Source organism: Cetorhinus maximus, chromosome 15 (genome assembly GCF_964194155.1).
Source record: "Cetorhinus maximus chromosome 15, sCetMax3.hap1.1, whole genome shotgun sequence".
Classification (NCBI taxonomy): Eukaryota; Metazoa; Chordata; class Chondrichthyes; order Lamniformes; family Cetorhinidae; genus Cetorhinus; species Cetorhinus maximus.
Genome location: NC_135893.1, coordinates 14,973,889 through 14,986,711, shown reverse-complemented (window position 1 = coordinate 14,986,711; position 12,823 = coordinate 14,973,889). Strand labels below are relative to the sequence as shown.

Here is a 12,823-nt window from a genome sequence, read left to right as displayed (position 1 = left end):
ATAAAGAATAGCCAGGCAGCCTCCTTTAGGCTGTTGACCATGGCCAGTCACCGAGCAGCACAAGAGGTGAGGGCACAGGAGGAGGAGGGGGGCAGGCTGCAGGGTAGGCCAACGGGGGGGCCACTGTGCCCCTCGGTTCTCCGATGCCTGCCTTGCTGTCCTCCTCGAAGAGGTGTCCAACCATCTTGTTTCCGGAGGATGGGAGGAGGGCAGCCCCCACGTGACCAGGCAGTGTGGCAGGAGGTGGCGGAGGCTGTTAGCTCTCAAGATGCTGTGCAGCGCACAGGAACACAGTGCCGCAAGCGCTTCAATGATTTGCTGCGCTCTGGAAGGGTGAGTACCATGTCAGCCTTGGCCATTTTACACAGCAGGTAGCCTTAGCCTTTGAGGTCCCCCCTGCCCCACGTCTTAGTGTCGTTACTGCATTGGGCATTTGGCACACGCTGGGTGGGCAAACAGATAGTAACCATGCTTACATCAGCCTTAGTGGTTGAGGAAAAGATGGGTTCTCCCCGCAGAACCCATGTTGGTGTTTGTCGCATTTGAGTAGTCTGGGGGCAACCTGCAGGGGAGGCAGCCAGACACATACTCAGAACTCCAACACATGTCTTATTGATAGTGATGAGATGGTGGAAGGGGAGCCTCAAGGTGTCATGGTCAAGAGCCATCTACTGGCCTCGGCGCCACACCTAGTTGCGCCTCCTTGCCATGGGCGCTAAGGCCCGTGTGTTATTCAAAGTGATGGATGCCAAATGTGTCCAAGGTGGCCGTTGGGGGAGGAGGTTGGGAGCAGCCGTACTATCTTCTGGGGACTAATCACCAGTAGTGTGGACAGGAGCTGCTGGGGACCTCAGATGGGCCACTGTGGTTGGGGTGCGGCGTGCATCCGCAGAGTACATGAGCGATCAGCCCCAATAAATGCTCTTCTATGTTCTGCAGGCAAAAACTGAGAGCAATATCCGGGAGCGTCAGCGGACTGGTGGTGGGCACGCTGTGCTGCAGCACCTCACCACGTATGAGCAGCAGGCTATGGAGCTGGGGAGGAGGCAGGCGGCCAGGTCGGCGAGGCTGGGGTGCAACGGCCAGGTATTTGGGGGCCACAGTCCCATCCACTCTGTCTCCCCACCATCCAAAGCACTGATGATTTCTGCAACCATTAATGCAGCAACACTGCTCATTCACAGACTGATACAGTCAGACGTGTGGGTCATACACAAAGGTCCCTCAACCCCTTGAGGATGTGCGTCTCTAGCACCTTCCAAAGTTATCGCCTTATCCCATTTGTGACCACTATCCCCATGGCCTAACATGCCATGGCATTGCTGCTGCACATCCAAAGACTTATTGCATCTTAGGAGGGTTTGTACCTCCACCACCCTTTCAGACAGTGCGCCCCATGTTACTCTGTCCAAAAGGTCCTCAGCACCTCACCTGTCAACCTCATGGCACTCAACTTAAATAAATGCCACCATGTTAGTCATCCCTGCGCCAAGGGGAAATGTTGCCTTCTGTCCACCCGTTCTATGCCTCTCAATGGTATGAAGATCAATAATGTGACCTGTCAATCTCCTGTGCTCCACGGCAAATGTAGCGAGTATATGCAATGTTTCCTCATAACTCCAACTCTCCAGGCCAGCATGCATCCAGGTCAGGAACCTCTGCACTCTCCCCACTCCAATGTCATCCCTCCCATGTAGCACAGGTCACAACTCAACGCAGAAGTGTAGATGTGGCCTAGACAGTGTTTTCTGCGCTTGCAACATGACCTCCCTTTTCCTACATTCTATTCCTCGGCTAATAAAGGCAAGTCTGGCTTTGACCTTGTTAAACGCCTTATGTTCCTGTTCTGCTACCTTAACGGTCAGCCCAGCAAGGTCCCTGTAATCGTCGTGACTTCTTATGGTCCTACCATTACTCATGTATTCCTGTACCTTGCTTGTCTTGCCCAAGTGCTTAACTGCACACTTATCCACATAACATTCCATGTGGCATTCCTTAGGCCATCTGACCAGCCTGTCTGTATGCGCGTGTAATGTTTGGGCCTCCTCTTGCCTATTTCCCACCCCACCAATGTTTGTCTCCTTAGGTTCTTGAAGGGTGAGTGACTTATGAGGCTGGTGGGGGGGAAAAGGGATGAAAGGTGTTACTGACTGAACGCTAACTGATGCACTGTCCTTGTTGTTAATTTCAGCATCAGCACCGCATGGCCGCCACCAACTCTTCCAGAGCCCCCCCTCCACACCTCAGGGCCAAGGCTTGCAATTTGCGTCACATCCTTTCAGCGAGCCAGGCACCAGCGCAGCGACAAACACTTAGGTGGGGATTATGACGTCGTCTAGTGTCCCGGGGCACAGTGGAGAGGGCACTTCACAATCGCTGGAGGAGATGGCACGGACAGAGAGTGCCAATGGCGCCAGCAGCTAGAGGACTGCAGGGGACCAGGCACATGCTGAGTCCGGCAGTGATGATGTGCCTCTGGAGATGTTAGCCATGCAGCAGCTGCAGGACAAGCGGCAGGGTGCGCGAGAGCATCTGGCAGGGTTGCATGAGGGTGTGCTTCAGTTCGTCTCTGTGGTGGAGGAATCCAGGCAGAGTGTCAGTGATGGCGTGAACCTCAGGACAGAGCTTCAGGCTTCCTCCATGGAGAGATTTGCGATTCTCATGGAGAGGGGCTTCCAGCAGATTGAGAATCTTCTGATTGGGTTACGCTCTGACCTGCAAGCCCTCACAGTGCTAATGGCCACAGGTGGTCATTTGCAATGTGGGAGATGTTCTGGGCACCAAGTGTCGCCGCTCGGTGCCCATCTATCTGCAGTGAGCAGGGAGGTCCAATGTGACCTCACATCGGTGCAGCAGCTGCCTGTCGTCGCTGCGGGCTCCGCTCAGGGCGCTCCGGGTGAGGGCAGCAGCTCCTCCACCTCTCTGTCAGTGACCGTTGCATCCGTTGAGGCTGCGACAACTGGGGAGGTGCCAGTTCTGGAACTGGCCACTCCCTCCCAGGCAGGGCCATCACATGCTCCATGGGCCAGAGGACGGCCGCCAAGGTCATCGAGGCCAACAGGACAGCAGAGTCAGCAGGCTGTCTCACAAGCCACTCCGAGCGATGGGGCGGCACCAAGACATAGCACCCGCAAACGTAAGCATAAGGCATGTTAGGCACTCCACGGGTTTGTCACTCGTGATTTTGTGTTGGCCCTATTTTAGGGAATATATAATTATGTACGTCAGAGCGACGTTTGTGCTTTATTTTGGTGGCAATAAAGTCCACTTTTCTGACCATGGCTGAGGGTGTTTCCTTTGTGCTGCATTTGTATGATTCATTGGCATCTCGTGAGTGTTTGAGTGGACATTGATGTTTCTGTACTAAGCCTTTAGTTGCAGCTGATGAGGTGGAAGATGTAGCACCTAAGTGCCATGTGTGAAAGCGCCAGGCAATGCTGGTCCTGCTGATCCATGTGTGTGGAGCTAGCTGAAAGTTCGTTGGATTAAAGTGTCCCGGGTGTCCCTGCCTCCTTGGTGTAGTAGTGGGTCGGCGTGCTGCCCCTCATCATTGCCCTGTGCTTCCTCATCATCTGAGCCACTGCTGGATTCATCATGTGCAGCCTCATCCACTGCGTCAAGGTCTTCATTGTCAACTGCATCCCCCCTTTCCAGTGCAAGATTGTGCAGAGCGCAGCATGCTACCACTATCACAGAGACGCGATCTGGGGGGTACTGGAGTGCGCCCTGAGTGGTCCAGGCAATGGAAGTGCATCTTGAGAAGGTCGATGGCTCTCTCCACCACAGCCCATGTGGTGCCCTGGCTCCTGTTGTAGCGCTCCTCAGCTTCTGTTCTTAGATTGCAGAGAGGCGTCATGAGCCACCTTCTGAGGGGATAGCCCTCATCACCCAGCAGCCATCCATCCAGCCGAGCCGGAGCATTGAAGAGCCCCAGCACCTGGGAGTGTCTGAGGATGTAGGCGTCATGGGAACTGCCTGGGTCCCTTGCACAAACTTGCAGAATCTGCATCCTGTGATCACACACTATCTGCACGTTCATGGGGTGGAATCCCTTCCTGCTGACGAAGGCACCGGGCTCACCTGCTGGCGCCTTGATGGCCACATGTGTACAGTCTATTGCACCCTGGACACGGGAAGCCAGCAATAGCCACGAAGCCTCTGGCTCGCTGTGTCTGACTTGCCTGGTCACAGTGGATGAAGGTCAATGCCCGTCTGAACAGAGCGTTTGTAACCTGCTTGACACAAGTGTGGACAGCTGATTGGGAGGCACCGCAAAGATCACCCACCGAGTCCTGGAAGGAGCCAGATGCATAGAAGTGGAGGGCATCTGTGACCTTCAGAGCTGCTGTCATGGAGTGTCCACCCACACAGTTAGGGGAGGTCTCAGGGCTAATTGTCTGACAGATATAGTTGACTGTTTCCCTTGACAGTCGGAGCCTCCTTCGGCACTGCACCTCAGTCACATTGAGGTAGCTGCTTCACCGCCTGTAAACCCTGGCAGCAGGATAGTGGTGTCTTCTGTGGCCCCTTCCACCTTGGATAACCTCTTGGCCCTGCACCCCTTGTGCTTGCGCCTGGTCTCCCAAAGGTGGCTCCAGTGGAGGCTGATTGTCCACTCCTGGCCTCCTCCTTATTCTATCCCTCCCTTCCTCCTCAGAGGAGCTGCCTCCAGTGGAGCTGTCAGAACCCATACCCAGGCTAAATGGAGGCCTCTGGAAAGCTGCAGGCCCGATAAAGATTACTGTCTGCAGACTGCTGAGCCGAAGCTTCAAAGTACAGAGAAAGCTATTGGAAATCGATCTGAACTGCTAACAAACACACATGCAAGTTTAAAACACTTTCTGCATTAAATACTTTAGAAAAAACATTAACAACCCCTCTGAGCCCACATATCCCGCCCGTGGATGAGGTTTGTTAAAAAATCAGTTATCCGCCTGCCCATTGGGCCCGTTCGCCGAGGCGAAGGTAGCAGGGGCTCCTCAAAATCGGCTTCAATTGCCGAGTTAAGGGCCTTAACAAGGCCTTTAATTAACGACGGACGCGCGTCGTGCTTCATAGCGCACCCACCCACCTAAATATCGTGATGCCGCGCGCTGAGGTTGGGACGCTCGCGCGACATTTTAAGCGCTGACGTGCGGGCTCCGCCACTCGCACGTCAGCCATAAAATTCTGCCCATTAACTCTGTTTCTCTCCACAGGTGCTGCCTGACCTGCTGAGATTTTCCAGCATTTTTCATTGTTGTTTCAAATTTCCAGCATCTGCAGTATTTTGCTTTTGTATTACAATTAGTAATCCAGTTACACAATAAAGTAAGTAGGATATGGTTCTCAACCATTCAGGTTATGACCAGTTCAACATTATTCTTGCACAAACCAATTACATTAGAGTAATATGCTTTTTTCTCTTTTGAAAGAAGAGTCCACAACAGCCCCATCGCCACAGGGCCTCATTATCTCTGAAAAGTAGAGCTTGGCATCTGCAAGCATATCTGCCTATCATAGATCGCAAATGATTGACAGCTTGTCAAAGAGATGTATTACTTACCAGATCCCAGTCTATGCTGCGGAAAAAGGTGTGAGCCTGGATGTCAGCAAATCCAGTCTGCGAATGACACCCAAGTCGCTCTTTAGGGTCCTGTGAACAATTTAAACAAATAATATGCAAAGTAATGTCTGCTCAGAGGTGATTAGAGGAATATGTCCAATTTCTATTCCGAAGTTATAAATACTTTCCAGTAAACATATACTTTTTAAATAAAGTTTGAACAGCTGAAATGTTCTGCTTCTGATTTTAAATGATATTTTATGCTGTATGTTCACTGCTGTGTGCACCTTCATCTTAGCACACAAAAGTCCTTTATCCTGTGGACATTATAATGAGTACAAGGTACATCAATGTTCCTTTAATTACCAGAATTATTTCAGAGTCTTATAAAAATTAACAACTTTTCCATCAGAATTAAGTAAATTTATTGCTCTAGATTCTTAATCTGGCTGCTCAGACATATAGCAAAATATTTCAAACATTTTTGTCATTTGATTTAAACCACCCCATATTCAATGCCTTTGAAATATATTTCATTCAACTTTTAGTCAAATGTAAAAAGGAAAGTCAGAACATGTTACAATGTTCAACTGGAATAAAGAATCTACTCCATTCGCCCAATGCTGAGTACTCAACTGATGTTTTTTATTTTAAGGTTACAACATAAACCTGCTAAAGGTTTCAGCAGTATTAGTATAGCTCAACATATCACAAACCAAGAGTACAAGAAGTATCATTGCATAATGAATGTGCTAAAAGCACTCAACATTTTTTTATTCTCTCGCGGGATGTGGCCATCACTGGCTGGGCCGGCATTTATTGCTCATCCCTAATTGCGCATAAGGTGGTGGTGGTGGTGGTGAGCCACCTTCTTGAACAGTTGTAGTCCATATGGTGTAGGTACACCCACAGTGCTATTAGGACAGGAGTTCCAGGATTTTGGTTCAGTGACAGTGAAGGAACAGCGGTATAGTTCTAAGTAAGGATGGTGTGTGGCTTGGAGGGGAACTTGCAGGTGGTGGTGCTCCCTTGCATTGCTATCCTTGTCCTTCTAGGTGGTAGAGGTCGGGGGTTTGGAAGGTGTTGTCAAAGGAGCCTTAATGAGTTGCTGCAGTGCATCTTGTAGATGGTACATACTGCTGTCATTGTGCGTTAAGAGTGGAGGGATTGAATGTTGAAGGTGGTGGATGGAGTGCTTTCTTGCCTAATTTCTCAATGACCTGAATCTTTGGCTTGGCGAGCAGGGGCCGGGCCCGATGTCACCGTGCGTTATTTAGATTTTCAGTTCGCCCGCTGAACTGTCAAAGGCCTATTAAGGCCATTTAAATATCAATTGAACTAATAAACCGAGTTGCCCGTCCAACCTTAAGGTTGGCGGGCAGGCGAAGGGACCAGGCGGCCTTTGCATTTTTCATGGCACCTCATCCATGGGCGGTATGAGATTTTATGAAGGGTTTATAAATTAACTAAATTTTTTCATTAATGTTCATTGACATGTCCCAGCTCATGTGACACTGTCACATGAGGGGACATGTCTTAAAATTTTTTCTTTTCTTTATTAAAATTTTGGGAACTTTATAATCTCCCCGAGGCAGCTCTGTGCTTCAGGGGGATTTCTGCGCTCTTTTGCACGCATGTGCAAAAGAGCGCAGGTCCCGACTCAGGGAACCCTCTCCCCCCCCACCCCCCGCCCGCCCGCACAAGGAGGCGCTCAGCGCTTCCGGGCGCAGGTCACGCTGGGCGGGCCTTAATTGGCCCTCCCATGTAAAATGGCAGTGTGGGCCCGATCGGAGGCGCCGATCGGGTCCGTGCCCACCCCTGCCCACACAGCCCCCCCTGGCGGAGAGAAAATTCTCCCCAATGACTCATAAGAGCAGTTTGGTTTGGTCAGTGTGATTTTTTTTCAAGGTTTTTTTCTCCATTATATCTTCAATGTGGGACTGTCATTTAGAATTTGTTCAGCCATCCCAAATCAAAAGTGAGATGTCTACTAGAGTTTGCTGGAACACAAATATGGAGAATCTCATCAGACTCAATCACACTATCTGCTGAGGGAAAGGGGGAGAAAAACAATGAATATGGAATACTGAGAGGCTTGCTGTTATTGTGTGCCCCTTAGTGGCAGACCAAAAGCAGCAATGGGTCTGGGAAGAGGCTGCCTACTGTTTTGTCCACAAGAGCTGCATGGCAAAGGAGGGATGAAGGAAGGTATCATTTTCTAAAACAAAAATAAAGATTTAGAAAAAATAGTCAGTTTCAGCATTCCTTTTTTCTTCCCACTCTTCATTCCTGCAACAAGCTGCCAACTTGGAATATGGAGTTACTTCGTACCTAACCTTTTATTATAAAAGTCTAGAATATGTAATTTTTAATGTCTTCTAAACAGAGGCAAGTGACTCATTTGGCAATGTGAATTGTAAGGTCTTTACTGAAATGGCACTTATAAAACAGATGCGAGTTATATATTGAGGATTCCAACATCTTCGATTCAAGTGTTTTTCTAAAACATGGAGCACAGAATCATTGCAAGTTCTACAAGTACATATTTTAATTTGCTCTGATATTTCTAATGCTAACACAGTGGGGACAATCAAAATATTAAAAAAATGTTTCTTCTGATTTGGCGATTAATGTATCTGCAAACAAACATTTGAATTTTCCTGGTTTCCCCTATTGGTTGTTAATTTTTTTGAACTTCAATTAATCTTAGCCTTAAAGTTAATAAAAGCATCCCAGAAAAGATTTTTAAACTTTCCAAATTTGACAATGTAAACTTCATTAAACATCTGTACAACATTTTCCAGAAATTTCAATAAAGTGACAGCAGCATTAAAGGTTGTGTAGTACCCATAATTATTTCTCAAACCACAGGATGTTGTTCTAGATAACTGACGTGTTAGTTTTGTTACAATTTTGGTGCAGAAATGTTACCATAGTCAAAACTGGGTAATGACCAAAACTGAACAGCAAAATACTTAGTGTCTGCAACAGATGTATCGTGGACCAGTTCAGCCCTGACCAACACAATTGCTCTATGTAGCACAAATTGCAGGCAGCAGCTGTCAGGCTCTCAATACAGGGTCTCCCAGTCTGACATCTGCTATTGGCAAAATGGAACAGCAGACTTAGCCAAAACAACCCATAATATCTCGTCTGAATTAGTGGACAGAGAGTGAAATGTGCTAAATTAGTGGAGTTTTTAAAAAAAAATAGGATCTTTCACACGGCTTCTACTTGTGACAAGCTTTTCTAGATGGAAAATACAGTAGGGTTTTATTGAAAAATCTACATATCAATACCACTCAAATATCAACAGCCATTAAATTATACCCAAAGCAGAAAATTTTTGTGGACAGCATGTAAAATTTGCATGAGATTCTTCCACAGAAAGGTACTGATAATTTGAGAACAGCTGCAGGAATTCAACACCACATGCAAAAAAAATTAAAGGTTCGGATTTTTGATTTTCTTTGTCATACAAAGAAAAAACTGGATAGATAGGTACTTAAGATAGTGTTGTAAGGTGCAGAGACAGTCAGATGATCCAAAATCACAAGGGTGAACTTTTGTAATACTGTACTACATTTCCGCAGGTCTATAATGACTCTAGACTAATGAAGCCTGACTTGGTTGTGTGAGAGTGCAGCTGACAGCAGAAGTCTGGGTCTCCTCCCATCAACTTCATATAACATAATGTAAAAGCATCCACAAACTGAAATTACACTCCCAAGGATATTATTCTACAAAACATACACAAGCCTTAAACAAAAATGAGCACATACAATTCTTGAGCTCTCAGCTTTTAGCAGCTTAGGGAGAAGCTAATATGGTGCTTACCCACAAACCTTCTTTGGTTATAAATAATATTTCGCTTTTCTAAAAATGAGCCTTCATCTTAGGGCTCCACTGTGAAGGTCCTTAAACATTTAGATTAGCTACAAGTGCGTTAGTTTTGTTACCATTTCTGTGTAGAAATACTACACCCTTTTAATTATTCTGAGCAGTGTCTGTGTGAAGCAAGTACTTGGTATGGTATCGGGGAGGGCGAGTAAAGCGAAAACCCAATCACAAATTGTCTGCATAAGAATGACAAGGATCATATACTCGCAATAAGTTCATTGAAGGGTAAGGCAATGTTGACATTACTCTACCAAGTTTACGAAATAGTAAAGTATAAATTCATAATGCACAACTGGAGTTACTTTCTGCTTTAACAGGAAGTCATTGGCTGGCAGGAGTGCCAACTGAAGAGTTTATGCATCAACCTCTTCCTCTTTGTTGTGCAGTAGGACAGCATGCACATGCACAATATAGCAAACCCACAAACGTGTTATTGAGTAAAGCAGCAAGCTGCAACCAGAAGCTTGCTGAAGAGAGAGATGGGGATATTGGTAAGGAATCAAAGAGTAGATCATTCATACATATTTGTTAATGCCACAGCAATCAATTTCCTTCTTAAGCTGAACAGGAGAATGTTGATAGCTTGTGGTTAAGGACTAATCTGAATTTCTACCTTTGGTTAAACTTTTCATCAACAGGAATCCATAAGACATGAATAAAAAACCGAGGCAAGTGGGAACAGTGATATCTCTAACTATTAACAAGGTAGTTCAGCATGTTAATGTATGCATACTTATCCTCTTACCTTGTGAAACCAAATTTTGAGTATATTTTAGACAGATGGCAAATATGTTTATCCCTTCTGTGTTTTACATTCTGTCTCAGCTTGGCTCACTTGATTACATTCTTGTCTCTGGCTGAAACTCCATTCCTAGCTGCAGCACAGGAATTTAGACTGTCGCACTGGTGGATGTGCTGTGCTTTTACAGGATCATAGAATAATGCAGCAGAGATGGAGATTATACATTTTGTTCAACGTAGCTCTGCCAGCTCTTTGAAAGAATTATTCAATTATTCCCACTACCCTGCTTTCCCCATAGCCCTCTTAATTTTTTTCCTTCAAACATTTAGTTACGATTGAATCCATTTCCAACATTCTTTTAGGCCGTGCATTCCAGGTCACAAGTTGTTGCAAAAATCGTTCATGATTTTGAACACGAACATACGAATTAAGAGTAGGCCATTTGGCCCCTCGAGCCTGCACCGCCATTTGCTAAGATCATGGCTGATCAGATTGTGGCATCAACCCCACTTTCTTGTCTACTCCCTATACACTTTGATGCCCTTGTCAGTCAAGAATCTAACTCTGCCTTAAAAATATTCAATGACCCTGCCTCTACTGCTCTCTGGGAAAGAGAATTCCACAGACCTTCAGCCCTCAGAAAAAATTCTCCTCATCTCTGTTTTAAATGGGAGACACCTTATTTTTAAATTGTGGCCACAAGTTCTAGTCTCTCCCACAAGGGGAAACATTTTTTCAGCATCCACCCTGTCAAGTTCCCTTAGGATCTTATATGTTTCAATAAGATCACCTCTCATTCTTCTAAACTCCAATGGATACAGACCCAACCTGTTCAACCTTTCCTCAGGAGATAACCCCTTTAATCCCAGTAATCAGTCACATGAGCTGCTTCTAATGCAATTATGTCCTTAAATTAGGAGACTAAAACAGTACACAGTCCACCAAATGTGGTCTCACCAAACACCCTGTACAACCGGAGCAAAACTGCCCTACTTTTATATTTCATTCCCCTTGCAATCAACAACAACATTCTATTTGCCTTCCTAATCATTTGCTGTACCTGCACACTAACTTCTTGTGATTTATACACCAGGGTACCCAGATCCCTCTGTTTCGCAGAGCTCAGCAATTTCTTTTCATTTAAATAATATGCTGCTTTTCTAAACTCCCTGCCAAAGTGGAGAAGTTCACTTTTTCCCACATTATACTCCATCAACCACATTTTGCCACTCACTTAACCTATCTATACCCCTTTGCAGACTCCTTATGTCCTCGTCACAACTTATTCTCCTACCTATATAAAAGCAAAATACTGCAGATGCTGGAAATCTGAAACAAAAACAGAAAATGCTGGGAAAACTCAGCAGGTCTAGCAGCATCTGTGGAGAGAGAAACAGTTTACGTTTCGAGTCCGCATAACCCTTCTTCAGAGCTCTGAAGAAGGGTCATACAGACTCGAAATGTTGGGCTGAATCTTACCTATGTCAGGCGGGCTGGGCGGGCGCGGAGCCGATCACCGCCTGCGATCGGCTGCGCGCCGCAATTTTACGTGGCCGGGCCAATTAAGGCGCATGTGCGCGAAAGAGCGCAGCAATCTCCCTGAAGCACAGAGCTGCCTCAGGGAGATTAATTTGATAATGAAACTTCTCAATAAATGACCTAAAAAATTATTTAAACATATCCCCCCATGTGACAGTGTCACATGAGTTGGGACATGTTTGTGCATTTTGCAACATTTATTTAATTATTTTATTTAACCTTCAGGAAACCTCATCTTGCCCGTGCATGAGGTTTCCTGGAAAACATGAAGGTCACTTGGGCTCTTCGCCTGCCCGCCAACCTTAAGGTTGGACGGGCAGCGTAGTTAATGAGCTAAATTACTTCCTTAATGGCCTTAATAAGCCTTTAACAGTTCGGCCGGTGCGCAGCCATCTCCGGCGCGAGCCCACCGAACGCAATATCGAAATAACACACGATGACATCAGGACGCATGTCCAACGTCATCTCACGTCATTTTACACGTTGCTGTGTCAGGCCCTCCCCTGCATGCAATATTCTGGCCATTAACTCTGTTTCTCTCGCCACAGATGCTGCTAGACCTGCTGAGTTTTTCCAGCATTTTCTGTTTTGTTTCCTCTCCTATTTATCTTTGTGTCATCAGCAAATTTAGCAACCATACATTCGGTCCTTCATCCAAGTTAATGATATAGATTGTAAGTAGTTGAGGCCCCAGCACTGATCCCTGTGGCACTCCACTCATTATATCTCGCCAGCCCAAAAAATGACCCATTTATCCATACTCTGTTTCCTGTTAACTAACCAATCCTCTAGCCATGCTAATATGTTATCCCCCACACCATACATTCTTAATTTGTATAGTAACTTTTGATGTGGCGCCTTGTCAAATGCCTTTTAGAAATCCAAGGCCACCACATCTACAGGCTCCCCGTAAAACACATTTATTGGAGTTCTTTGAGTAAGTAACAAGCAACGAGTCAAACATGATTTCCTTTTCACAAAATCATGTTGACTTTGCCTGATTACATCGATATTTTCTAAGTGCCCTTGTCCTTCCACCTTCAAAAATTTATGTTAAGAAATAGGAGGAGCAAGCTATTCACTCCATTGAGCTTGCT

General features: G+C 46.2%; 1 protein-coding gene across 4 annotated transcripts in view; it reads right to left on the bottom strand.

Moving 5' to 3' along the window:
* prkcz (protein kinase C, zeta) overlaps positions 1-12,823 on the bottom strand; it is a 555,970-nt gene that overhangs the window by 172,700 nt on the left and 370,447 nt on the right. For all 4 annotated transcript variants that reach the window (XM_078557946.1, XM_078557944.1, XM_078557945.1 and 1 more), the window contains one exon: positions 5,546-5,635. In XM_078557946.1, the coding sequence (XP_078414072.1) occupies positions 5,546-5,635 (90 nt within the window). The remainder of the gene's footprint in view (positions 1-5,545; positions 5,636-12,823) is intronic.